Source organism: Pieris rapae, chromosome 22 (assembly GCF_905147795.1).
Source record: "Pieris rapae chromosome 22, ilPieRapa1.1, whole genome shotgun sequence".
NCBI lineage: Eukaryota > Metazoa > Arthropoda > Insecta > Lepidoptera > Pieridae > Pieris > Pieris rapae.
Window position 1 is genome coordinate 1099052 of NC_059530.1, and position 25534 is coordinate 1124585.

Consider the following 25534-nt stretch of genomic DNA (forward strand, 5'->3'; position numbering starts at 1 on the left):
GTGAGTTGTTACCTAACATTAAGTTACATATATATTTTAGTAAACAATAATTTGAAGCGTAAACACAATTGAAACAATCAACGCACACTTGAAGCCAAAATGAGCCCTTTAGTTTTTCCCACCCTCATAAATTCTCGTTTCCGATAATCTCGATCAACATAAGTGATCACTTAGATGTATGTACCTTTAGATAAGCCAAGTTATTTTTTGTTAGCGTCACGACCACTACCCCTAATTTTAATTTAGTTATAAGCTCATATTTTAAACGAAGCAAATCGAAACCCAGCTTCAAATAAAGTGTTTCATTTAATATATATTTGAACATCAGCCGCCACCAAACTCATGCTATGCCGTCTAACACCTACATTCTATTTTTTTTAATAAGGTGAAAATGCACTTACGCAGGCCCGCATCAAGAATGTCGAGCTTGACGCAGGGACTGTGTTTACACTCAAATCCCTCTGCTATTCAGAGGGGTAGCGAGATCCCACCCACAAAAAACATCTCAGCCCATCACGCCCTTAACATGGGCCCTCGGGGTTCGCTAGGCATTATACCCAAGGAAATAGGAATGTTGAATTACTGACCACTGTAATTTCCATCCTAGGCCTAGAACGTATTGCTACACACTATTAAAATTCAACCGTATGGTTTAAGCACTCGCCAGATTTCTATATCTTTCCTTGGACACCTCATACAGCCTCAGAGATCTCGCTTCAAATATCCAGGTGTATCGCAATTATAATACGCAAAGTAGCCATTTTATTCACAAACGAAAAACCCAAGTTTGTTACTCCCGGAACAAAAGATTTAACCTTGTCAATACGCGATGCGAATATCTATAACAATTGACATAAACAAGCAATATATCTCCGTGTATCTTCATTATCATACATTTAAAAAAATGTTTATTTATTTATTTATTCAGAAGATTCACAGCACAATACATAAATAGATGTATATATATATAACATTGTGGGCCAATTACAAATCTTTACAAATAGTTCTTTTTTTTATATAACAAGAAAGTAAACATTTCAAACATTTTTAGTGTAAAACAAAAAAAAAATAGAATAATATTTAGATATATAATTAATATTGTAAATATTAAATAATACTTGAACGCTAATGTATATGATAAATGACTATTTATATGACATCAGATAGCAGTGCCTAATGGCTAGTAAGACGGACTCGTCGATATCGTGAGGAAACTAAGAAAAGAATACGTACACACAATAAATGTTTTTTTTTACCTATACCTATTCTAAAGAGCATTTCCATATCAATTTCTTTGGTTTCTTTCTATTAGTGATTAAAAGAGACCGAGTACTTTAATAGTGCTCAGATTTTTACATCTAAAGGAAGTATCAGGAAGATGGGCTCAAACTGTACATCATTGTCAGAAGATGTCCTGCAGAGCCTCCTTATCCAACGACTACTGAAATTAAGAACCCACTAAATGTCCTTTTTTTCACCAAATAAGGAAGTAACAAATATATATTTATAGTTAAGGGACCATTAATTATGTACGACAATAAAAAATGTCGTATACAAGGTTGGAATGACGCGCGCGCATCTTTCCGGGTGCAATAAATTATCGTTGTCAGGAAGGACTGATAAGGTGACGTAGGTTCGATTCCCGGCTTGGAAGCTACAATTCCGGGCCTTGGAAGTAACACAACATACAGAAATGTGGTATTAATGTAGCTATGGGATTTCAAAGTCGTTTTCCAATAAAAATCGCTGTGACCCGAAAACAACTTGCGCAAGATTCGACTTATGTAAAAGTTTCTTATGAAACAGATACAGAATAGCGCTTTATGGGGCGGAGTATATGCCCCATGCCCCACTGTAAGATATAACGAAATGTAGAGATAGCATTCGCAATGGAGTAATATAAATTATTTAACATAATAATATTTAATACTTGTAATAAGCATTTTAATCTTTCACCATCTTTTATGTATTTGTATCTTTTATGTACTAATTTAGCCAGTTGATTGAGACAATCTTCTGTTTTAGCTCTACAAGAGTGAGTTAGTTTTTTTGTAGAACAAGTGGCAAACGGGCTGGATGCTTACCTGATGTTAAGTGATACCCATGGACACTTAATAGCAGAGGGCTCGCGAGTGCGTCGCCGGCCTTTTATTTTTTTTATGTATGTCCATTAAAGTTGTGTTCCGTTCTTTCTTGCTCGGACTAATCCGTTTTTAAACCATATTTGTACATATGTATTTAATAAAGAAATACAATCGAAACGATTACAACAAACATCTCTAATCATAATGTAAATTTAAAAGAGACAAAAGAGAAATTAAACGAGAAAAAGAAAATAAAAATAAAGAAGAATAAAAATCCTTTTTTTAATAACATTAAAACATTTCATGTTAAACACAATTGTAAGCTTTTAATTATTTAGTTTTCATATAAATGACATTTCAATACTCAATCAAATGGATAGCTACATAGTGATATAGTATATCTTATACAATATAGCTTACGTCACCAAAGGGCCTAATGGCTCCGTCATTATCAGCAGGTTATTTGGATTCCGTGGAAATATATTGGAGACCATTCATATAATTGTAAAGAAATAATTAAATTTCTTAAATTAAATTATTAATTATCTATTTCATTTTTTACAGATGTTCATTTAATTTTGTTTCTTAGAGAGACGAAAAGTTCTGTTTGTCTATGTATATTTAAGTCATTTTAAGTTTTTGTTTTGAGTACATTTTTTATTAATTATAAAAGGTTAAAATTGATTTTCAACTGAAAGAACAAACTCTAAATGTAATTTCTTAAAATAAAGATTTTTGCATTAATTTAGCATTTTAAAAATCTTGTAGTCTATAGAACGTACTACGGTGGAATTAGTGTTGTAAAAGTTTCAAGTACAACACATGGAGCGTCTTTTGCCGCGCACCACTATGTGGCACCAGCTGCCAACTTCAGAATTTCCGAAAATAACGTACTAACTCATAAACCGGCAACGCACTCGCGAGCCCTCGGTCTTGACACTTGAACGAGTCCATTGCACTTAACATCCAGCCTTCTACCTCGTTTAATAAAAAAAAACGAAATAGAATTCTTATAAACGTATACAGAACCGAATACATAAACACCAAATCAGTTTTTATACAAAGGAATCCAGTCCTTAATTGTATAGCACGTGCTCCGAAAACGCGACGAAATTCCACAGTGTTTTTTTGCTCCATCTTCCAGTTTGTAAACACAAGCTTTCAACGCGTTAATGTCTGATCTGAATTTCTTTAAACTTTTAAACTGTGTTAATACAATTTTTTTATTTCACTTCCTATTTTTCTAACTTTCGCCCTATTCAAATTCAAAATAAAACGGTCACTAAATAAATACATATTAAATGCTTCTAATTCATTAAAACAAATTCGGCTATATTGAAATAAAAAAATAAAAAATGAAAAAAATACCATCAAAAGCCATTTCATAAAAAGATTCTGACAAATTGTGCCTTCCTTGTGATGAAAAGAGGCAGAATACTTTAGTTTTATTTATTTATTAACAGTTGCTGTAACAGAGAGCAATTGGCGGCCTTATCGCTTTCGAGCGATCTCTTCCAGACAACCATTAGTTTTTATAAATAAAAAAATAAACAAATCTTCTCTATGTCCTTACATATGTCTGTCATTTTTATTCAAGTTACCATCGCTCTGTGCCTGAAAATCAGCTGGTTTGTTCACTCATCTAAATCATTTACCCCACAGATCAAACTATGCAACCATGAAGCACACGTTCCTTCTCACACTACTCATAATTTCCGCGAGCTGTCAAGACAGCGACACAGACTACAAAGACATAGAACCAGAGAGAACTCTACGAGAGACAACCGAAGCCATCACAGATACACCCAGCGATGAAACTGACAATGATAATGAGGAAAGAATAGAAATAAAAGATTTCGGTGATAATGAGACGACCGTACAAGATGTTGTAACAGAAGCATTCACAATGTCATTAGACAATAATGTTTACGAAATAAGAGAGGATATTTATTCTAATACACACAATGTGCAGGTATGTTGTTATAAACAATTGTTGTTTGATAGATCTAGATTATAGTAACAAAATAATAACGCCCATTGAAGTGCAATAGCTAGCAGACGTATTATGCTTTGTTTCTAAACTAACTATGCAAAAAACTTTGTTCTGTATTGAGGTGCCCGGACATACAAAGACCACTATTTAGGCCTTGACTTGTTTAAAAGGAGAACATCCATAGCCCTAAATCATGAGCACATCCCACAAACACATCCTCAATTTCACACCATCACACAACGCAGCCAAATCAGTTAAAAGTATCAATTTGTTCATCCTGTAGTAAATATTACGTATTTCATCTTTGGCCTCATAATTAGTATAATTGGTATACTATATAATTTATGTTAGCTATTTGCACTATGTTAGGACCAATCACGCTTGACTTATATGAATCATTTTAGTTGGATGCTCCAGAAATAACGACGCGAGCCCCTGACACAATAGACGGCGTCGTTCCAAATCTTTCTGAACTAGACGATGAAGTGGTGTCTGGACAGCGAAGCCCAAAGACGGAAAACTGTGAGTACCCTGTTCACGTAATAGACCATTGTTTTAATGATAATCTAAGTAAAAGAAAAACAGATAATTAAGGTAAAAAAGAGATAATGACGATAAACAAACTGTCACCTGACTGACAAACTGACTCAATATCGACGAAGGTACGCATTTGTTAGACTTGTGATGCTGTTGATCGATCAAACGGAACACTCGACGGTGTTCCAGTATTTTACATTCACTTTTCTGTTATGGGCAGTATTTGGCAGTGTTCAAAAATCTCTCTTTCTTCATTTTATGAGTCGACCACATTTCCCGAGACACCACGTTTGACGACCGTATTTGATGAGTGACTGAAGCTTGATTATCCATCTCTTTAACTCTCTATATACCAATGTTACTTCAAATCTCCAATCCTATGATTGGTTAATTTCACATTTAATTTGTCAAGCTAACCCCCGATCAAGGCTCGCCAAGGCAGCACACTGGAGCTAATGTTTTAGAAAGTGCGTTTGAATTATAGTGGATGTTGGAAAGTGGATAATTTGTCATCTTTTGTCGTTCCTATACTTAACGAGACGTTGATAACCATTCCCATTAGCAAACTTTGTAGGTTGAGACTTTGATTACGTTTAAACATTGCTTTAATTCAATAACAGTAATTTACCGAGATGATGTACTACGTTTAAAGAATATATATCAGTGGCGATATAACCTTTTTAGGTCTGGGCCTCAGATTTCTGTTTCATGATCATTTGTCAATCTAATAGGCAAGTGGGTGATCAATCTTCTGTGCCTAATACGTGTCGACTTTTAGGGTCTAAGGGTTTTCTCAATATATTTTCGTTTACCGATCAAGCGAATGTTAAATGCGCATAAAGAAAGCCCATTGGTTCACAGCAGGGATCGAACCTACGACCACAGCGGATGAGAGTCACGCTGAAGCCATTATGCTAACATTTCTACGTTTAAAGAAAACTCTTAAATTTTAAAATTAAATTAAAACTTCGCTTTCCATAATCATACGTTTGTAATAAAAATAATTCATTAAATATGAAAAAAAATCACATATCATTAACATTTAATGTGCTTAATATTTTTCCTGTTCCATTGCTAGCGATTTATATATAATAACCAAAACTATATAATAAGGTTTATACAAATTAACTTATGTAAAGACTTCCGGTAGTAATTTATATTTAACTATCAATTCTTAATGGGTTGAATTACTGTAGTTAAAAGGGATTTTTTAATAATAATCGACCGAAAGATCCGGCGGCAGCGCCATCTGCCAGGCTGATTTGTGAATCAAAACCATCCAGGGTTCCACCGAAACGCATACAAAAACATCTATAATAAATCAATCAATCAATCAAAATTTATTTATTCAGTTTAGATGCCACTTAAGGCATGCTTATGAATGTCAAAAACGTTTACAAAATTCGCGTAAGAGCAAAACTACACCATCCGTTCGCAAGACTACCAGGAGGTCTTGTTCCGAGAAGAACGGGCAAGAAACTCAGCAAGTTTTATCCTCCCTTTACATACAATAATTCAAAAGAAAATGTCATAAACCACAACGTCATTTAAGTTAGTTAAATAATTGCTATCACCTTTTTTTTTTTTTTTTATAGAACAGGGGGCAAACGGGCAGGAGGCTCACCTGATGTTAAGTGATACCGCCGCCCATGGACACCCTCAATGCCAGAGGGCTCGCGAGTGCGTTGCCGGAAAACCATTAACCTAACCATTCCTTCCTCATTAAACCTATGTAGCAAACTGACCGATTTATAATTTCAGCCGACTCCAACACCCCGGATCTCCGAACATTCGAGAAACCCAAACCTGCCCAAGCCTTAAGCAAAGCTGCGACCCTGCGGTCGTGGCTCGAAGACACTTGGCTCCGACCACCCGCTGGTGTCCTGGTACCTTTACGACCAGCTGCGCTGTCACGTGCCCTGGCTGTATGGAACGATCTGACAGCTGACGGGCTCAATCTGACAGACATTGTCATAGTCGGATATGACGAAAACGGTAAGTGTAAAATCACGTTTTTTATATATTTTAAGCAATTATTAAAAACGCTATTTAATAACAGTAAATTTAGAATCCTTATATTGAGCGATGACTCCCTTAAGTCAAAATCCACGTTTAAGTAAATGGCAATAATATATCAAATCAAATCAAAAATCATTTATTAAAAATATACTTTAAATGATTCTAATTTTACATTTACTGCCAGTTCTCAAATAGAGGGCGTAGAACGGAAGAGAAGAACTGGCAATAAACTCTCCGCCACTCTTTTAAATTGCCAAGTTTCTTGTTTTGCAATGTTTGTAAGGAGCTGCAAACATTACACCATGTTCCATATGACATATTGAGTTATAAAGAATAATAATCTATATATCTATCTACACAAATAATATAAAGAGGAAACAATGTTTGTTTGATTGTATTGAATAGGCTCTATACCTCCAGAACTGACTGAATTATTACACTATTAAAAACCAACGGCATTTACTGAATATGGGCTATTCATAATTTCATCAACGAAAAGAAATAATAATAGCAAAACAAGGTCCCTGATAAGTAAAAGTCAGGGGTGGGTTCGCAGCTCCCAAAAAAAAAAAAATTCATCAACGTAGTAACGTAATTTTATATTTTATTTTTAGTCAACTATATAAAATTACAATACTGTAACCCAAAGTGTTTTCACACCAATAAAAAATCCTAAATTTCTTTCGCTGCACGCATTGATAATAGAGCAAAGTGATGTACTAAAGTTTTACAAAAAGACATTAATATCTACAAAGTACGCGATACCATATGTAAAAAAAATTGCATTCAAAAGTCTATTTGAAAATTTTAGGCTATAGGACACCATACTACGTTTTTCTCTTTTTTTAATGTAATAGGGGGAGTCTCCCCATTACATTAAAAAAAAAGAGAAAAAAATGATACTAATGTCAAGTTATCACTTGCACCACCAATGGACACTTACATTGCCAGAAGGCTCGCAAGTGTCCGCCTTTCAAGAATCAGTACGCTCTCTTCTTGAAAGACCCAAGGTCGAATTGGTTCAGAAATACTTCAGTAGGAGCTGGTTTCACATTGCAGTAGTGCTCAAAAACTGCCTTAGAACACGCTCCTATTTTCCTATAATGAAGCAGCATCAGTTCATCGAAAATATTGCAGATGGAACCGCACAGCACAGCTCGAATAAACTTAACACGAGGAATGCGACAAACAGAACAACAATATATTACGTAGACGAGAATTATTAACTGGTTAGCAATAGACTAGAACCTCGGTAAATATTAGCACACTTGAATATTTCTCAAGCGATGTGATATAACCTGTACATGACGAAGTTTTCAACGATCAGAAGAGTACCTTAATATGAATATATTGATAAGAAACGAACATTTAAACTCTTCTAAACCTAAACTATTAAAAAAATCAGAAAGAGGGACTATTAAATTGTGTTATCATCATATATTAATAATGGTAGAGCTGGTCTTGATAGATATCTTGCAATTTAAGAATTTTGCTTTCCAAAATATATGTAAAATAAATCAGTGGCGTTACAACCTCCTTAGGTATGGGCCTCAAATTTCTGAATCTGTTTTATGATCCAGTCAGTATAATAGGCGAGTAGGTGATCAGTCTCCTCTGTCTTACTCTCGACTTTTTGGGTCTAAGGCAAGCCGGTTTCCTCACGATGTTTTCCTTCACCGTTCGAGCGAATGGTAAATGCACACACAGAAAAAATATTTACAGTCGAGGATCGAACCAACGACCTGAGGGATGAGAGTCGCACACTGAATCCATTAGGGCAACACTGCTGTCCAAAATATATGTATTAGACATTTTAATACTAATTAATTTCGATTTATCGTACAGAACCGTTATTCGGGTTATATGTAAGAATATTTAGTCACGAACAACACAGATAGATTGATGATCTCCAGTGTCTAACGTCTGTACAAACAGAATGCCTACATTGCCATTAGACATCTAAAAATTACTACGCTAAATGTACAATCAATGTTTTTAATTCACTTTAATCTACACTACATTACATAATCGCAACTTCAACTGTTAATGAGCACATAACCAGCGATCAGCGATACGACAATTATAATCAATAATTTATACGGCAATTATATTACATAACAATTACAATGGGAAAATATATCTGTCTGCGTAATACAATGTTTTTTTTTATCTCAATCCGTTTCTATATCAATAACAAGTCATTGCGTTCGTACGTTCTACGGATACGGTTATACGTATACGTTCCTACGGATAGTAAATATATAATTTTAATTTAATAAATTATAATTTATCACCCCTATATCAGATCCAATATATTCTTACTATACTCTGATTTTTCATTCAGTAGAATTCTGACATTTCATAAGTGTTGCTACTAAAAAATCTCCACTGAAAACGGGAAAAATTTGACCCATTTTAGGGCAATAAAAAATGAAATGCTATTAAAAATGATAAATAAAAATGATATGCTACGTATTTTTTATGTTTTACCTACAACAAGGTAAATCTTAATTTACAAAAGTGACCCAATAAAAAAATATCAAATATTTCAATATCACGAACAATACATCGAATTAACTTTAATTACTTAATCACTTGTGCGTTTTTTACTGTTTGTGATGAAATGGGACGTAATTATCACTCACCGTTAAACCACTTTTAATATGGAGCAAAACACTTAATAAAATAGATACATTCACAAACAAAAAAATATGTATGAATAGACTCAGATGTACAGTCTCGTATTGAAATTAAAAATGTGCTCGACCACAAAGGTTTGACATCTGTGACCATGTCATAAAATGACAGCTGTCAGAATTCTACGGATTTAAAAATCAGATTATAAGTGTTCAACGTCGACTTTCAAGTCCCTTTAACCCATTCGTCGACAAGTCAGACAACGCCTGTTCACCTACTTGATAGTAAGAGACCTATCCAGGAGTTCAAACGCCAGTAGATTCTTTTATCCGCTAAGACATTATAAATACTTAAAGAAAATACAGTCGCATTTTTAATATTGTTTACATTTCATGTGTACATTGCGAATAATATACACGTGCATTACAGCAATGGCCAGTCAAGTTTTAAAATCATAATTATAACTTTATTATGATTATGTACAGTACACTTATGAACGTCAACAGAAAAGATGTTAAATTGATTCTTAATTTACTATTACAACCAGTTCGCAAGTCAAGGGCAAGAAGAACTGGCAAGAAACTCTTCGCCACTCTTTTTAATCGCCAAGTCAAACAATTTTATTAACGGGAACAAAATAAAACTTATAAAAAGCTTTATTGATTAATTTACGTTTAACGAGTTTCGTAGTAATAACGAATATTATTTCCATAAAAGTTTATCTTCTAGACTTAGTGATTCTCAACCTTTTTTTTGTTACGGCACATATTAAACGATTTAAAATTTGGCGGCACACAAAGAAAAAGACACACTGGATAAATAGTTTATGACAAAAGTTTTAAATATACAGAATAAACTAATATTTGCTTCAATAATAATAATTATAATAATAATAATTAAAAGTTTATTACGGGAATTATTTCAAGCTTATAATTAAAATATTTTTTTTCAAGCTTATAATTTATTGATATAATTTAATGATATTAACATAATATGATCGCAAAATTTGGCGGCACACAAAAGTGCCGCGGAACACAGGCTGAGAATCAATGTTCTAGATTCTGGTTGCATGTACGCATGTTAGGGAGCTGGTGAGCATTTAGGTATATGATTTGCACAAGTTGCACATCGAGGTAGATTGCATTTTACCGCAGTACGAATTGATTTGGTCCAGTCAATTAAGATTCTACGTCGCTGCGTTTTCGCGTTACAGCCGATTGAAGTTGCTTAAAAAATGTGTGCATATAGAAATTTTGCTCGCCAGCACACTAACTATTAGGCTTCGAGTATGATTAAAAGCATCGGAAGAGTATTGACTCTTCCGATTTTAATATGTCTCTCATTGGAGAGACTTCGCCTCAAGGTTAAAAGGATTTTTCCACATAAATGATTTATGACTACTTACATTCGCCGATAGCTAGTGAGGAAAACGGGAACATACCTGAAAAATAAAATATATTTATAATACCAAAAAGTCTTCATACATGTATATATATACAAGGATTGCTCGTTTAAAGATATAAGATGTGTAGTTTTGATAGTTAAATTTAAATTTTAAGAAAATGTTCTAGTAATGTTCTTTACTTGTTTACTGTTTCATATATATTGTTTATCTATATACTTTATTTTGGCTTTTATATCGTCTAAGTGTTTTGATATGTATGTTAGCTGTAAGATAACTAATAAATAAAGAGAATATTGTCTAAAACCGCGCAGCCACGCATCGTTGATCAAATGGGGCGGAACTAATTCTGGCCAATCTCTTACCCACTCAAGGCCGTTGGCAGGTGTCACAATACATATTACATAGTTCGGTGTTAGTGTCAAGGGTTTGCAATAAATTCCAAATACATCCAACTCACCTATAACACGGTAGATTGGTTCCGCGTTATAGGTTTGTTGTCTTCTACCTAACGCGTTATGCACAAGTTATTCACCTTTAAAAAAACTATGTTATAAACGAAATACGTGCGTGGAAATCATTATAAATGACAGAGTACAAAAATATAACGCGCGAAATACGTAAATCGCGTATAAAAGTGCGTTACAAGAGTACCGTGTATTATGATTTGATAATGTATAGCTGTGACTCTCCATGCAAATGCCACATAAAAAAAATATTGCCCAGGCGCAGAAGTATAGAATAAATAAAATATGAACACTGCTAGCTATTGCTGTATCACCATTTATTTATTAACACTTCGATGCATTACAATATATAAAAAAATTAAACATACAACAAACAAAAACACAACAAAAAAAAACTTAACAGGAACAAAAAAAATAAACTAAACTGATACAGGATACATAAAAAAAGTAAAAAGTGCACCATCAAATGATTTACCGGAACACAAAGACAGCAAATGAGAAAAAGACAAAACACAAAAAAGATACATTCAGCTACTGTTTCTACTACTGCTCTAAACACATCTTGCTGCCGACTGTTGAAACTTAGCTCTTACCCCGCAGTGCCTCTGACTTCGCTATTTTGTATAACATGGGACAAACAGGCAATGAGTACGCTCCTTCTAGACCTAATTGGTTCAGAAATACTTTATTGGACAGCCGGTTCCACATAGAAGTGCCTCAAAACCGCTCAGTTACGGAAGAAGAACCCCGACATCCGATGAATCTCACCCGCGGTAACTATCCGACAGAACTACGACTTTTTTCTGGGGGGAAAAGAGATGAGAGATATTTTTCTTTAATAAATTCCTAGATTCTAAAATCCGAGAGGCTCCTTTATGCCTGAGGATGAGGCTGCCTTTTAATAAATTTATAATATTAAAGAAAAACCGTGTAATAAGGCTAACTAAAGTTAACGATTATCTAGTTGATAAAAGGGCCTAAGACTAGTGCTATACAGGCGACTTTTAATTAATTTGCAATTTTTGGTTTAAAATAAGTGTTGTTTTATGATTTGTTATTTTAAGAGTAGTTTTTTTATGCCGGCTTTTTATCTTGGCCTCCACCCTCTGTCTTTACCGATGAGTAGGGATGCCTACAGATTCAAATTTAATGACGTGGAATAAGTGATACCTGTATCTTATACACCATAATAAACATATTTTATATTATTTTTATTTATTACGCGCAAATGTTAGTAGATATTTATATTAAGACATGTCCTCAGTAAACTTTTCACAGCTCACCTTCACATTGAACAAAGAATGGAATCGTGAAATTCTTAAACTGTTACATCACGACAAATCATTGTTCTAAAAGAAATGGTATTATATTTCTTTATACTGTTTCATAGTAGAACATTTAATATTAATAGACCAGTGCCGAAGCCTTCAAAAATAGTAAAAAACGAAAAAAAATTACAGTAGGATGAAACCCATTAGAAATGCAGGGGAATATGATCAAAATGAAAGGAAAAATAAATTACGGTCGATCCGAGTTCGGGAAGTGGGAGGGGGGTGACTTTTAAGGGGGAAAAATTGTTTATCTTGATTTCCGGCGAAACTACCAGTCCTATGGAAAAAAGTTAAATGGCAAAGTTGTAGGTCATAAAAAGATCTACAACTTTGGTATTTACAATTTTTTCACATAACCTCAAAATTTAGGTGAAAAATTCAAAAAACCAAGTTTTTGGTTTTTTATTTATATCTTTTTTAAAAAGTTTTTTTTTTCTACGAAATTTGGTGAAAACTTACCTTATTATGTCCCAAATATACTGTAATTTATTTGATTAAAAATATTTATTTTTTCGCCTCATTTTAACTTAATATCAAAAAAGCACCCTAATTTTCAATTGAAAATTCTGACGTCAAAATTTCAGCTTTTTTCAAAAAGTTTGGGGGCTTTTTGTTCGTTGAAATATCTACTTTCTGATGGTGTAAAAAAAATATACATTACTATAGGAAATATTATTAGAAAATGCAAAAAAATGAAAAAACCTCAAATTCGAAAATTTTCTTTTAATTATGTACAATTTTGAGGTATTTATTAAAATTTACACTTTAATTACTCAAAAAACGTAAGATTTCATGCTTCATTGATAAACGAAAAAATTGCAAATTAAAATATACTTCTTTAATTAACAAACAAATAAGTTAATAAAGTTAATATTTAATAAGACTTCTACAATATTTTGAAAAAGTTGTAGAATCTTCTGTAAATAATATTTGTAGATGCCTATTTATTGCTGTTTTAAGATAATTTATATACCTGAGTGACCTTCGGTGAATTTTGAATTTTTCTTTGAATAAAGTAAATTTCTCACAAATCACTTAGAGTAACTCAGCCTGCAGGTGTATTTTTAAAAACGATGTTGTACACTACTCTGTATCTCGAATACTGGCTAACGGTTTTTACAGCTGCTACGAAATAGCAGGTAGCAGTAAGGCCCAGACCCTCCTAGGTCCATCCCCACTTCTCAATGAAATAACTTACACTGGGCTAAAATTCACCGAAGGTCACTCAGGTATATAAATTATCTTAAAACAGCAATAAATAGGCATCTACAAATATTATTTACAGAAGATTCTACAACTTTTTCAAAATATTGTAGAAGTCTTATTAAATATTAACTTTATTAACTTATTTGTTTGTTAATTAAAGAAGTATATTTTAATTTGCAATTTTTTCGTTTATCAATGAAGCATGAAATCTTACGTTTTTTGAGTAATTAAAGTGTAAATTTTAATAAATACCTCAAAATTGTACATAATTAAAAGAAAATTTTCGAATTTGAGGTTTTTTCAATTTTTTGCATTTTCTAATAATATTTCCTATAGTAATGTATATTTTTTTTACACCATCAGAAAGTAGATATTTCAACGAACAAAAAGCCCCCAAACTTTTTGAAAAAAGCTGAAATTTTGACGTCAGAATTTTCAATTGAAAATTAGGGTGCTTTTTTGATATTAAGTTAAAATGAGGCGAAAAAATAAATATTTTTAATCAAATAAATTACAGTATATTTGGGACATAATAAGGTAAGTTTTCACCAAATTTCGTAAAAAAAAAAACTTTTTAAAAAAGATATAAATAAAAAACCAAAAACTTGGTTTTTTGAATTTTTCACCTAAATTTTGAGGTTATGTGAAAAAATTGTAAATACCAAAGTTGTAGATCTTTTTATGACCTACAACTTTGCCATTTAACTTTTTTCCATAGGACTGGTAGTTTCGCCGGAAATCAAGATAAACAATTTTTCCCCCTTAAAAGTCACCCCCCTCCCACTTCCCGAACTCGGATCGACCGTAATTTATTTTTCCTTTCATTTTGATCATATTCCCCTGCATTTCTAATGGGTTTCATCCTACTGTAATTTTTTTTGGTTTCAAAAATTATCGACACTGGTCTATAAAGCGAGTGATAATATTTATATACATTTTAAATATATAAACAGGATCTTAATATATTTATTATTTATTTATTAACACTTCGTAACAATACGATATAAATATTGAACATTATTAAATGAAAAGGAGGGCAACTGTCGGCCTTATCGCTTTTGAGCGATTTCTTTCAGGCAACCACTTTTACTATACATTTGTTTTGCGAGATATTTGCCTAAATTATTATTATTATTATTAAGCCTTTTTTGCTGACACCCATAAATATAAACACTCGTCGTTGATATAACCTAACTCAATCTAATATACATAAGATGTGCCAGTTATGGTGATCAGCATATCCTGTGACACCTCTTCCAGCTGCTTCCATTCTTTTCTTGACTTCTCTTATCCTAGTTGTGCCTCCTATTCTCTTTATAAAGGCAAGCCGGTTGCCTCACTATGCTTTCGTTCACCGTTCGAGCGAATGTTAAATGCGCACATAGACAAAAGACCATTGGTGCACCCGTGAGGCCACTATGCTAAGACTAAAAATTTATACTTTGGTATAGTTTAAATTAGTAAAAACTCAGTGTTTTGTATTAAATTAAACATTCCGATAAACACTACGAACTACAACATATATGGACAGTTAAAATCTATTATATCAAAAAAATAATTAAATCACTTGCTTTTCAGTTATACTCATTTATTATTTACACTGTATGCATTACAGTAAGACATTAAACAATACAACACCTAAATCCAGCTAACTACTCTGCCAAAGCGACGCGCGCGTTTAATTCTTTTCCTCTAACAAAACTTATCTTGTCGACTTATAAGTTAAAGCATTGTTGCTGCTCAATAAATAATCATTAATAAGATGTTGTTGATGATGTTTGTTTTATATGCCATAAAATGTTTTAAAGGCCAACAACGTACTTACGAGCCCTCTGGCATTGAGAGTGCCCATGGGCATATCACTTAACATCTGGTTTATAAAAAAAAAATTCAAAGCTTCTCTTTTCACGCATACTGGTATTATATTTTATTTTCAAACATATGTTTGACCTAACATTTGGGACACTCATCTGGTACCAATTTGCTATTCTGATGATAGAGCTCGAGACATTATGTATCTTCGAAAATTATACGTTTCATAAAATAAAACTTTCAACAGGTGTCAACTGGCGCTCCAGACATAATCTTCAGCCATCAGTCACCACTTCAGGGGTCAAAGCCGTCGGTAATGCGTTATCTAAACTCCTGCGCAAGTATCAAGTAAGTATATATCTAGAACTTCGCAAAGGCTTTGGGAAACGCTTTTAAATAAGTTGTTCCTTTCATATAGATTTATGATTATTATACACATAAAATGATTTGGTAGGATAATCCAAATTTCCTCCCGTCTCTATTTCATTTCAATTAAAGATAACATTTAATTTAGTTTCACTAACAGTTGAAAAAAGTAATTTAAAACATAGAAAGTTTTACTATAACGCATTATTTAGATAAGTAAATAAAGCTTATGTAAATACCATAAAAACCTAAAATATTGAATATAGCCAACTTCTAGCTGTCGCTTTTTGTGGCGGTGCGCGCGCGCATCGTAAATAAATTACTCTCATAATTTTTCTCTAACACGCCTAAAGAAGTATAACTTCAAAAATATACTTTAGTCATTTGTTCATATTAGATAATACATAATGATAATAGTAATAATAAAAACAAAACACTTGTTATGTTCTAATTATCTTACAAGTTCTTCATCGTTCTTATTAATAGAAACGTAAATTAATAGCATTATATATATATGTTAAATTTTCCACTATTTACCCACAAGTCATCGAGCTATAAATTCGCTATTTTATACCAAAACCTGTACACACAATAAAAGGTTATAATTTATTCAAAAACGTTGACAATTCATGAATTATTTATTGTGTTAATTTCGACTAATTCGCGTATCGTCTGACGCTTTTGATATTATACATATTTGTGAAAACAGAAGGTCAATGGTATAAACGACTCTGCTCCATTGGTCACACACAAACCCCGGAAAATGAGACTGTCAGACAAGTTATTGTGGTGGACTAAACTAAAATATAGAAAAAAATGCGTGCGTACAAAGTGCACATGTCAGAATATTAAACTTTTTTCTAAATTAATTATTACAAAAGTAAAAGCCCAAATAGATGACCATGTACCAGTATATGATCACTCCATGTTTATGTATATTCACACTATTTACACACTGTATACGTGCTAATGAAAATATAGATAAATAAAAAAATCTGCCTTTTCTGCACAAGAAGTTATGCGACAGAATTTCAATCTAAAGTACTCACATGTAACTACTAAACGAATACAACAACCAATAGTATGTTAATTGACAAATAGTTAATAAAAAATAAATTAAAAACGAATATTTGTCCTCTATCATCGGTAGGCATGGTGAAATAGGAGCACTCACTAACATTCTCGTGGGAACAATGCAAATACATAGTCGAAATAATTAACATCACCGCATTCACGAATTTAAGTACGACCAGTCACCACAAATAGCACCCGTTCACGAGTATGACGCATGGCCAGCCATCGGCCCCCTCGCCATATTTTAGTGAGAGAGACAACGCATGGACGCCGCCCACAAGCAATGACATTTAAACGAGCATGACGATCCTTGAAATGTGAACTTGGCTGCATAAAAAAAAAAAATTTTGATAATTCCAGGGTGTATACACTGACTCAACCATTGATGGCACGATGAGAGCATTGGCCTCAGCTACCAAACTGGTGCCCTATGATAGCGCATTATTCCTGGTCACTGACAAGGCACCAGGGGACCCACAACGTCTGCCCTTAGCTCTGAGGGCTTTAGTTGAAAAAAGGCTAAAGGTACGATTATCAACATTTCTTATAGTTCCCGAGTTCAATAAAGAACATCTGCGTCTTACAACTTAGACGCTTATATAAATAAATACTAAGCTTCCAACGCGAATGCAATTATTATGTAGAAAAGAGCGTACCAATTGTAGACAATGGACTTGAGAGTGCCCATGGGCGTATAACATAACATCTGATAAGCCTCCTGTCCGTTTTCCTCCATTAAAAAAAACTGATTTGATAGATACACATACAAGCCAGATTATTTTATACATTTTAATGAGGGTGATCGTCACATTGATTCACTGACTTTTTTGTTTCGCTTGGGTTATTTAAGTTATTTTGAATGTGAATATTTTTGCCAGATTTATTTATTAGTTACGCCCCAATTTTATAATAATAACCTCTTATTGTTTATATATGTGAGTTTACTCTATATAAACTTCAGAGTTCAAGCCATAAATTCTTGTCTAAGAACAAAAACTAAGGGTTGATCGTAGAGAATTAAATTAAAAGTAAATGAAAATTAATGGTGGTATGTATTTTTCCATAAAAAATAAAAACAAAAAATAAATAAAAAATAAAACAAACATTTTTGGGGTATTATCCTTCTTATCACTTAGAAGTTTGAAAGAAAGATAGGAGCCGATTCTTAGACTTACTGAATATGCATAAAAAACCATCATAAAAACGAGTTAGTTACTCGGGGCATACTTACTTAAAGTAATAATTGTGTATGTAAAAAAGAGTGGCGGATATTGCCAGTTTTTCCCTTAAATACATTGAGCACCAAGTATTTGTACCAAGGTTGTTCCAATATTTTTAAATCTAAGGTACCAATTTTTCTACAGGTGTACACTATATGGACAGATCCAAACTATCCAACACCAGAGTCAGAAGCCGCCCTGCAAGACCTGAAGAACATATCTTCACATACCGAGGGAGAATTTCTGCCATATTCGTTGCCTATTACCGTAAGTGTGCACACTTATTTAAATTGCCATATCTCTAGCTGTGAAACTCTTAAATTGTTGGTGTTAGTGCCCCATTTGGGCCAGACTAATTGGCTTATTAAGCCAGGCTAGCCTCGTCCAGCTCAGAATTCGCCTGAGCCCTTCGCAGGCTTCAAGTAATAGTACATTAAAGTAATTAATTAAGTTATTAAATAATTAATTACTTAATTAAATAATTAATTAATTAAAGTACACATGACGGTGCAGAAAATTTACTACAATAGTAGTAGCAGACAGCATTTTACGTTTGTATCCATAATGGATTATTCAAAGATTTTATAAATTATTAACAAATATTTTTATTCTTAACATCCGTGTCCCTTTCTCGGATATTATAAGTCGTTGCTTTATCGCAAAGTGGTTCAACGGGTAGTGCTTCCTTTAAAAATACATTCAAGATATCACCCCAACAAACCGGATTTTTAAGGTCACGTGTTTTGAATTGTCAATTAATGATCTATAAATAAACAATTTATTTTTCATAATATTCTCGCTTTAATCGGCAGCTCATATCGTCGCCGTCAGCAAGAAAGTGTCTGAATTTATTTGGCCTATAGATACTCATTTTTAGTGGGTCCGTTGCCGGCCTTTGAGAGAGTGATAGTTGGAGGTCGTATCCACAGGTCGTGTTCCCGTATTTGCCTGTTCCCATTTAGGGTAAAAGCCTCAATTAAATTTTTTCTCTCTTTGAGCAACATTTGTGCAGTTTTTACCAGCTAATTCTATTACGTCTGTCCATCTTTACTTTTCGTATCTATACTTTTACCTGTAGAAAGAGCCTTATTTAGGTAATAAAAAAAATACATACAAAACCTGTGAGTGGTTTTAGTCTATCTGTTTTGTTTTTAAAGGCGCAAATTAATAAAGTAGGTAAGCAGCCTTTTGAGCCTGGTACGACTTTTTCAAGACCTTTTTCAGTCCATTGCACAGCCGGGGTTCGAACCAAAGACCTCAGGATTGAGACTAGCACGCTGAAACCACTGGCCCACCACTACCCTGTTAAATTATCATTACTGTATTTTTGTCTATACATTACAGCACCTATGTATGTACTGTGAAAATTTCCAATTTAGCATAGGAACTTATAAATAACAAAATATTATTATATTTATAAATTTTTGCTATATTTTGAGTTCCTTATATTATTAAATATATTTTTATTTATTAAAATGTATATAAGAAGGCTAACAGGTCCAACAGGAAAAGGCCGATTCAGCCTAACCTCAATAAATAACACAGAAACAATTCACCAACAACACTGCAATTTGTACATTAATTTCCCCACTTATTCCAGGACATAGATACATCGCTGCTGGCAGAACTCCAACAGTGGAATCCACTAGAAGAACAGCCTAGAAGGGGAAGAGTCAAGAAATACCCAAGCTTTGACGATTTCGATGTAAGTTCTTTAGTAGTTTCATCACCAGACGAGGAATACGAAAGTCCACCTGTCCTCTTCCTTCCACAACGGAGCCTTTATTAAATCAGTTTTCTTCGCACTCCACAATTATGCATCAGCTGCCTAGTGAAGTATTTCCGAACCAATTGGACGTAGGGTCCATCAAGAGCGTAGCAATTCTTGGACTATTTACAATTGTGATCCTTCTAGAATTGTCCATGGAGGGTACCACTTAACTCAGATGAGCCTGCTACCCGTTTGCCCAACCTACAGTAGTTACTAATATAACTTATTCCAGTCTTGTTGTCATAGAAACCGAGTTGAAAGAAACTCCCAAAACCACTTGTCAAACAAAAGTGTGTAATACTAAGGTTCATTGCCAGTTCTTCTCATCCATTCTACGCTTTTGATTTGAGAACTGGCAGTAAATGTAAAATTACAAGCATTCAATGTACATTTCTTTATTGACGTTCATAAGTGTACATTGCGTTACCTACATAAATAAATGATTATTGATTTGATTTGATTCATAAAAAATCTAAGTTATTTCCATTCAAATATAAATATTTCCTTGATTAATAACTATGATCAAGTCAATACGACATATATCTGTCAAAAAGATTTTAACATATGGAAGACATACTAACATAGGCTGTTGTAAATAAACGCGGCATCAAACACGAGTAATATCGTAACAAATAATTTTTCAGACTCTTGTGATGAGAAAAAGAGGGGGCGAATCTATATCTTTAGGCATACCAGTGGAAAATGGAGTCACATCACTGAAGATATACTTAGAAGGTGCCATCGAGCACGCAGTACTCTATCCACCTAATGACGGTATGGTATATCATGAAATTCTTAATTAGGGACTGGTCCTATATTTTTCTGCGTCATTCATAAAAACTATAAATCATTATTAATTCGATTAAAGGTCCTTGAAGAAAAGAGGGTACCAATTCTTAAAAGGCCGGCACTCGAGAGGCTGTAGCGCGTTTGCACCCTGTTCTATAAAAATAAGGGGGGGAGAGGGTTCCATTTAGATCTATGTATAATAATAATAATATATTGTAATTATATGTATATTGTAAATGTCATAACTCTTTCTTTAGCGAATCCTTAGTGTTTGAAATATCTACAGTGAAGCTACAGAATTCCCTTCCTGTCCCAATCCACTTAGTTCCTTCTCTATCTTCCTTTAAATCTCTACTGTAAAATAATTATCAGTATATAATATGTAGTGTGTCAGTTCTTGCGCTCACGTTATTTAATACTTAATAATAAATAAATAAACGTTCATACAATCTATGGTCTAGTTGTGGTAGCTCGAATGAGATTTGTACAATTATTTTAATTTCAACAAAGTATTATAAATAAAGTATATATTATTTGTAAACATTAGATGGGGAAAGAAATTAATATTACTTTCAAAATTGGTTTACAATTTGATAACATCTAATTTCTATTCAAAACAGCAAATCTTTTATTAATTAGATATTTTATTAGATAAATCAAAAGTCAATATCAAATATCCTTGCCTTTTACACTACTTTTAAACTATCTAGATTCTAATAACCTCAAAACACGTATGAAGGTTAAATATCAGGGTTACGGCCAAGCCATATATGGCAAGTCATAAAAGCCGGTGATTATGTCCATAAATGGACCATTGCATTTTATCCATTTGTTTGAATGTCATGGCACAGGTGTCGCTTTAGCTCTGGTGTCGTTTGCTGATGAAAGAATCAACATTATTTATTTTGTTAACATAATCTTAGGGTCTTGTAGCTTCTCTTGTTGCAGGTATCCACGTGCAGCTTCATTCTAAAAGACTCGCCAACACGTTTGCTCTGACCCTCCTTTTTTATAAAAGATACTACAATTTCAAATCAAAACTCAACATGAAATTGTTCACGTAGCCTATAAATATCGGTAGGGGGGGGGAGGCTGATCCTACGCTCAGAGGACTCGCAGAGTCAAAGGGGGGCGCCCTACTCTCTGTAACACTTGCATATTGATTTAAGTTCCTCTCTTCGTCAGTTAAACTTGATGGGGTATCTCCGACAAAATTTGAATGATCCTGTATGACCTGGAGTTTCTAGTCCGTTAAGCCGTTTCCTTCTTCTACATTACAGTCTCACAGAAAAATGGCCTTTCAGCTGTCAGCCATCACTTCATTCGGTTTTAAAATTCCAGGTCCACAGATCGACCTGTACAACGCATCATCTATCCGTGCCTTCTCAGCTGCCTCCAGATCAGAAGGATTATCACCAAGAGAGGTTTTCTTGGTCTTTCCGAGGCTGGCGCCAGACGAGAGCATGTAAGTATTATGAGAATTATTTTTTGCGAGTTAAACGACGGAAGAATGTATAATGTTAATAAATATAATATGACTATTTTTTTGCCACGTCAATGCCAAGCTTAAATACATTCAGTATAGAGCAAGCTTTGCCGAACCAGTTATTATATAATTAAGATATTTCATACACTCTAATCATGTCTTCATAAAATTATGTCTTCTATTCCAGGCTATCAGTCCTACCAGTGTACCCATCAGAGGACCAATCAATGGTCGGCCTCTGGCACCTAAGTGTCAAATGTGACCTCTGCGATTACAGATTGCGGGTAGCTGCAAAATCTCAATTGCACTTTAACGTCGACGTTGTTGAGGGTAAGTCAAGATTTTTTCATAACCAGCGATAGATCATCTTGTATTAATTTGTGTGTTAACTGAGCCATCGATCACTGTTCTTTGGTATTTACACTATAATACAAAATTTAACTTGGTTTTTAAAACAAATTGTATGTGTATATTAATTTATTAAGGTTCACCACATCATATAACGCGATATCTACATTTTTAATATACATGACAATAATGGTATACATGAATGTTACAGGAAAGTTTAACTTCCAATTTTAGATTTTACTAGATTTTTTTTTAAACTTATTATCAGATCAGATAGGCATCAAACATTTTTTTTTAAATTGATCAGCCCTCTACTGGATACATCAAGCTCTGGATAAGATATGAGATAAGATAAAATAATAAGACACAGAATATGTGTCGGATACACATATTACAACTGCCTTTTGCCGCAATGTTAACCAAAATTATATATAAAAATGTCTCTTTAAATATAAAGAAACTGTTTACCCAGGCCAGACTATACAAAATGGCGTACCACCAACTTTAAACATAAGACAGTGATTGATGCTTACAAAACGGAACATAGGTTCACTGACCTTTATTATCATAATTACGTGTTTAACTTCGTAGCGAACTGGCTTATTATTAAGTCAAGATAATCAAACAGACAATAATAACAAATCCACGACATATAAGACGCGTATACTACGTATTGCGGAATATGCTTGTATTCTAATACTCCTTGTATTAAGAATATCCATAGCGCTTAATCACCTGCATCATGAGCACACCCCACACACACCGTCAATTTCACACCACTTAACACAGCCGAATTATGTATTACTCAGTTAAAGATATTCAATAATTTTTTTTCCTTTCGATAATATTTGAACCTGTTTTTAAATATTATGTGATATATAATCTTTGGCTATATCTTTAGTTAGTTTTTTGTGATATATACATTATATTAGCTGTCAGATTTAAATTAAATAAAGAAATATATATAAAGCCGTACTATTGCCTCATTATAGAACATTTATTTATTTTATTTATTTATTTATTTCACTACATCACATGACCTCTTTTGAGATTTAATATTAATTATATAAATCAGTATACAATAGAAATGATCTTCAAGTTTTAAGCCTTCTCATTACTCTGTGTATCAGTTAAGTTGCTGTCTCTTTTCGCCACAGTGTAATCAGCATGTGACAGAAAGTTATTATCAAGGCAATTCAATCAAAAATTTAAATATTTTGAAAAACTTTTCAAAATCTTTGACGTAATATTTTCACATTAAATCAACACCAATATTGTAGGTATCAAATTAAACCGGTATTACATAAAAACAAATGCAAAAAACAATCGTAAAAAACGCGACAAGTGCCTCTTCGGGTTTATAAATGTTTGATACGATTTATGTAACCTTTTTTTCATATTCGAGGATTTCGCATTTGCGCATCTCCTGCCCTAAAAAGTTGCAGAGGTATATGGGACTCGACCCACACCAAAATCTCTGCTATTCAGAGACTGGGTGAACAACACCCACTAAAAACACATAGACAAATTCCCACATTCACCAAATTCACACATGCGACGCACATGCAACGTCTCGCGAGATTACAAAAGAGGTTACTGTGGCATCTGCTTTTTTCCAGTGGCATCTCGAAAAAAAAGTTGCCAACGTACGAAACCAGGCTGGCACACTTTAATATGTTGTCATTGGAGAATCGCAGAAAATTTATTGATATATCGTTTGCAGCTAAGATATTCATATTAAGTTTGATTGTCCGAACCTTCTTTCTAAATTTAAGATTCATGTACCCACCCTCTCGATACCCCAGGCATCCCATTATTCCATTTGTCCCTCCTTTCCGTGGAACGCGTTTTCGTCAAAGCTCTCCGATATCCAGATTAAGCATTCTGATAAACAAGCTAGGTCTGGATATCCATAGTTGCTTTATCACACTTTAAAATCGATTTTTGTTTAGTTTTTTGAAATTGTTTCTTTTTTGTAATGTTTGTTTTGTTTAATAATTGTTTCGATTGATATTTGTATGTGCTCTAAATGAATGTCTAAGTGCTTGTCACATGAAAAATTGTATTTTGTGTTTGTTTTTACCAATGTACCAGTGTGCCGAGCGTTGGCAAACTTTATCAATAAAAAAAGCCGCGGTACTAAGGCTCCGGGGTCGCTGTCGCATTCCACCGGGACCTCGATTTATATAACCTTGCCTCAGATGTCGCAAAAGAAAAATCGAAATTAAATTTCCATGTAAATAAAATATGAAAGACATGTAAGTGGATGAAGCGAGAGAGGTGTCATGAGGTGCAATTGGAGATCTATGGCTAACGCCTAAAAAGGTCCTCCAAAAGGTCCTTCAAGAAAACAGCGTACAAGTTCTTAAAAGGCCGGCAACGCACTCGCGAGCCCAGCTAGCATCGAGAGTGACCATGGGCGGCGGCGGTATCACTTAACATCAGGTGAGCCTCCTGCCCGTTTGCCCCATGTTCTATGAAAAAAAGTAATTTACAAAATGCAATAATACATTTAACGCCATCTAGTGATGCTTAATGGTAATAGGGTTAAACAGTTAATCTGTGGTTCAACCATTTGAAAAGGCATTAAACGTTGTCATCTGTCAATTTTTTGACGCGTGACCATTAGAAATGTTATCCCATTCCAGACAGTGAAACTATTGAGTCAAAATCACTGGGTTAGGGAATGTTCAAGTATTGTCACGAAACTCTTCGAGATTCTTGACCCATTTAACGCGTTTAACGCTTTTGTGTGCATTAACAATAACGCGTAATTCAATCCCCCGCCCCGCATCTTAACTTTTTACAAGAGAAACCCCCCCTCCACCCCCCGGCCCCCTTACATAATACTTGAACACTCCCTTACTCGCCAAATGCAATATCAATTACACAACACAAACATGCTAAATAAAGAAAATATTAACCTTTAATCTCACGCCGACTTCATCCCAAAATGGCGACGCACTTCAACTGGGTCATTTAATTATGTAAT

General features: G+C 33.7%; 2 protein-coding genes across 3 annotated transcripts in view; one reads left to right on the plus strand and one right to left on the minus strand.

Annotated features, from left to right (window-relative positions):
• The window catches only part of LOC110995995, a 76155-nt gene that overhangs the window by 40315 nt on the left and 10306 nt on the right, over positions 1-25534 (minus strand). The window contains exon 2 of one of the 2 annotated variants that reach the window (XM_045633143.1): positions 10676-10711. The exons of the other annotated variant lie outside the window; for it this stretch is intronic. Within the exon in view, the coding sequence (XP_045489099.1) occupies positions 10676-10709 (34 nt within the window). The 5' untranslated portion in view covers positions 10710-10711. The remainder of the gene's footprint in view (positions 1-10675; positions 10712-25534) is intronic. 2 annotated transcript variants of the gene reach the window in all.
• LOC110995996 overlaps positions 1-25534 on the plus strand; it is a 39497-nt gene that overhangs the window by 4555 nt on the left and 9408 nt on the right. The window contains exons 2-11 of the mRNA XM_022263475.2: positions 3747-4056; positions 4482-4599; positions 6376-6609; positions 15736-15836; positions 17289-17453; positions 18293-18415; positions 19749-19853; positions 20564-20693; positions 22050-22173; positions 22382-22524. Of these exons, the coding sequence (XP_022119167.2) occupies positions 3763-4056; positions 4482-4599; positions 6376-6609; positions 15736-15836; positions 17289-17453; positions 18293-18415; positions 19749-19853; positions 20564-20693; positions 22050-22173; positions 22382-22524 (1537 nt within the window). The 5' untranslated portion in view covers positions 3747-3762. The remainder of the gene's footprint in view (positions 1-3746; positions 4057-4481; positions 4600-6375; positions 6610-15735; positions 15837-17288; positions 17454-18292; positions 18416-19748; positions 19854-20563; positions 20694-22049; positions 22174-22381; positions 22525-25534) is intronic.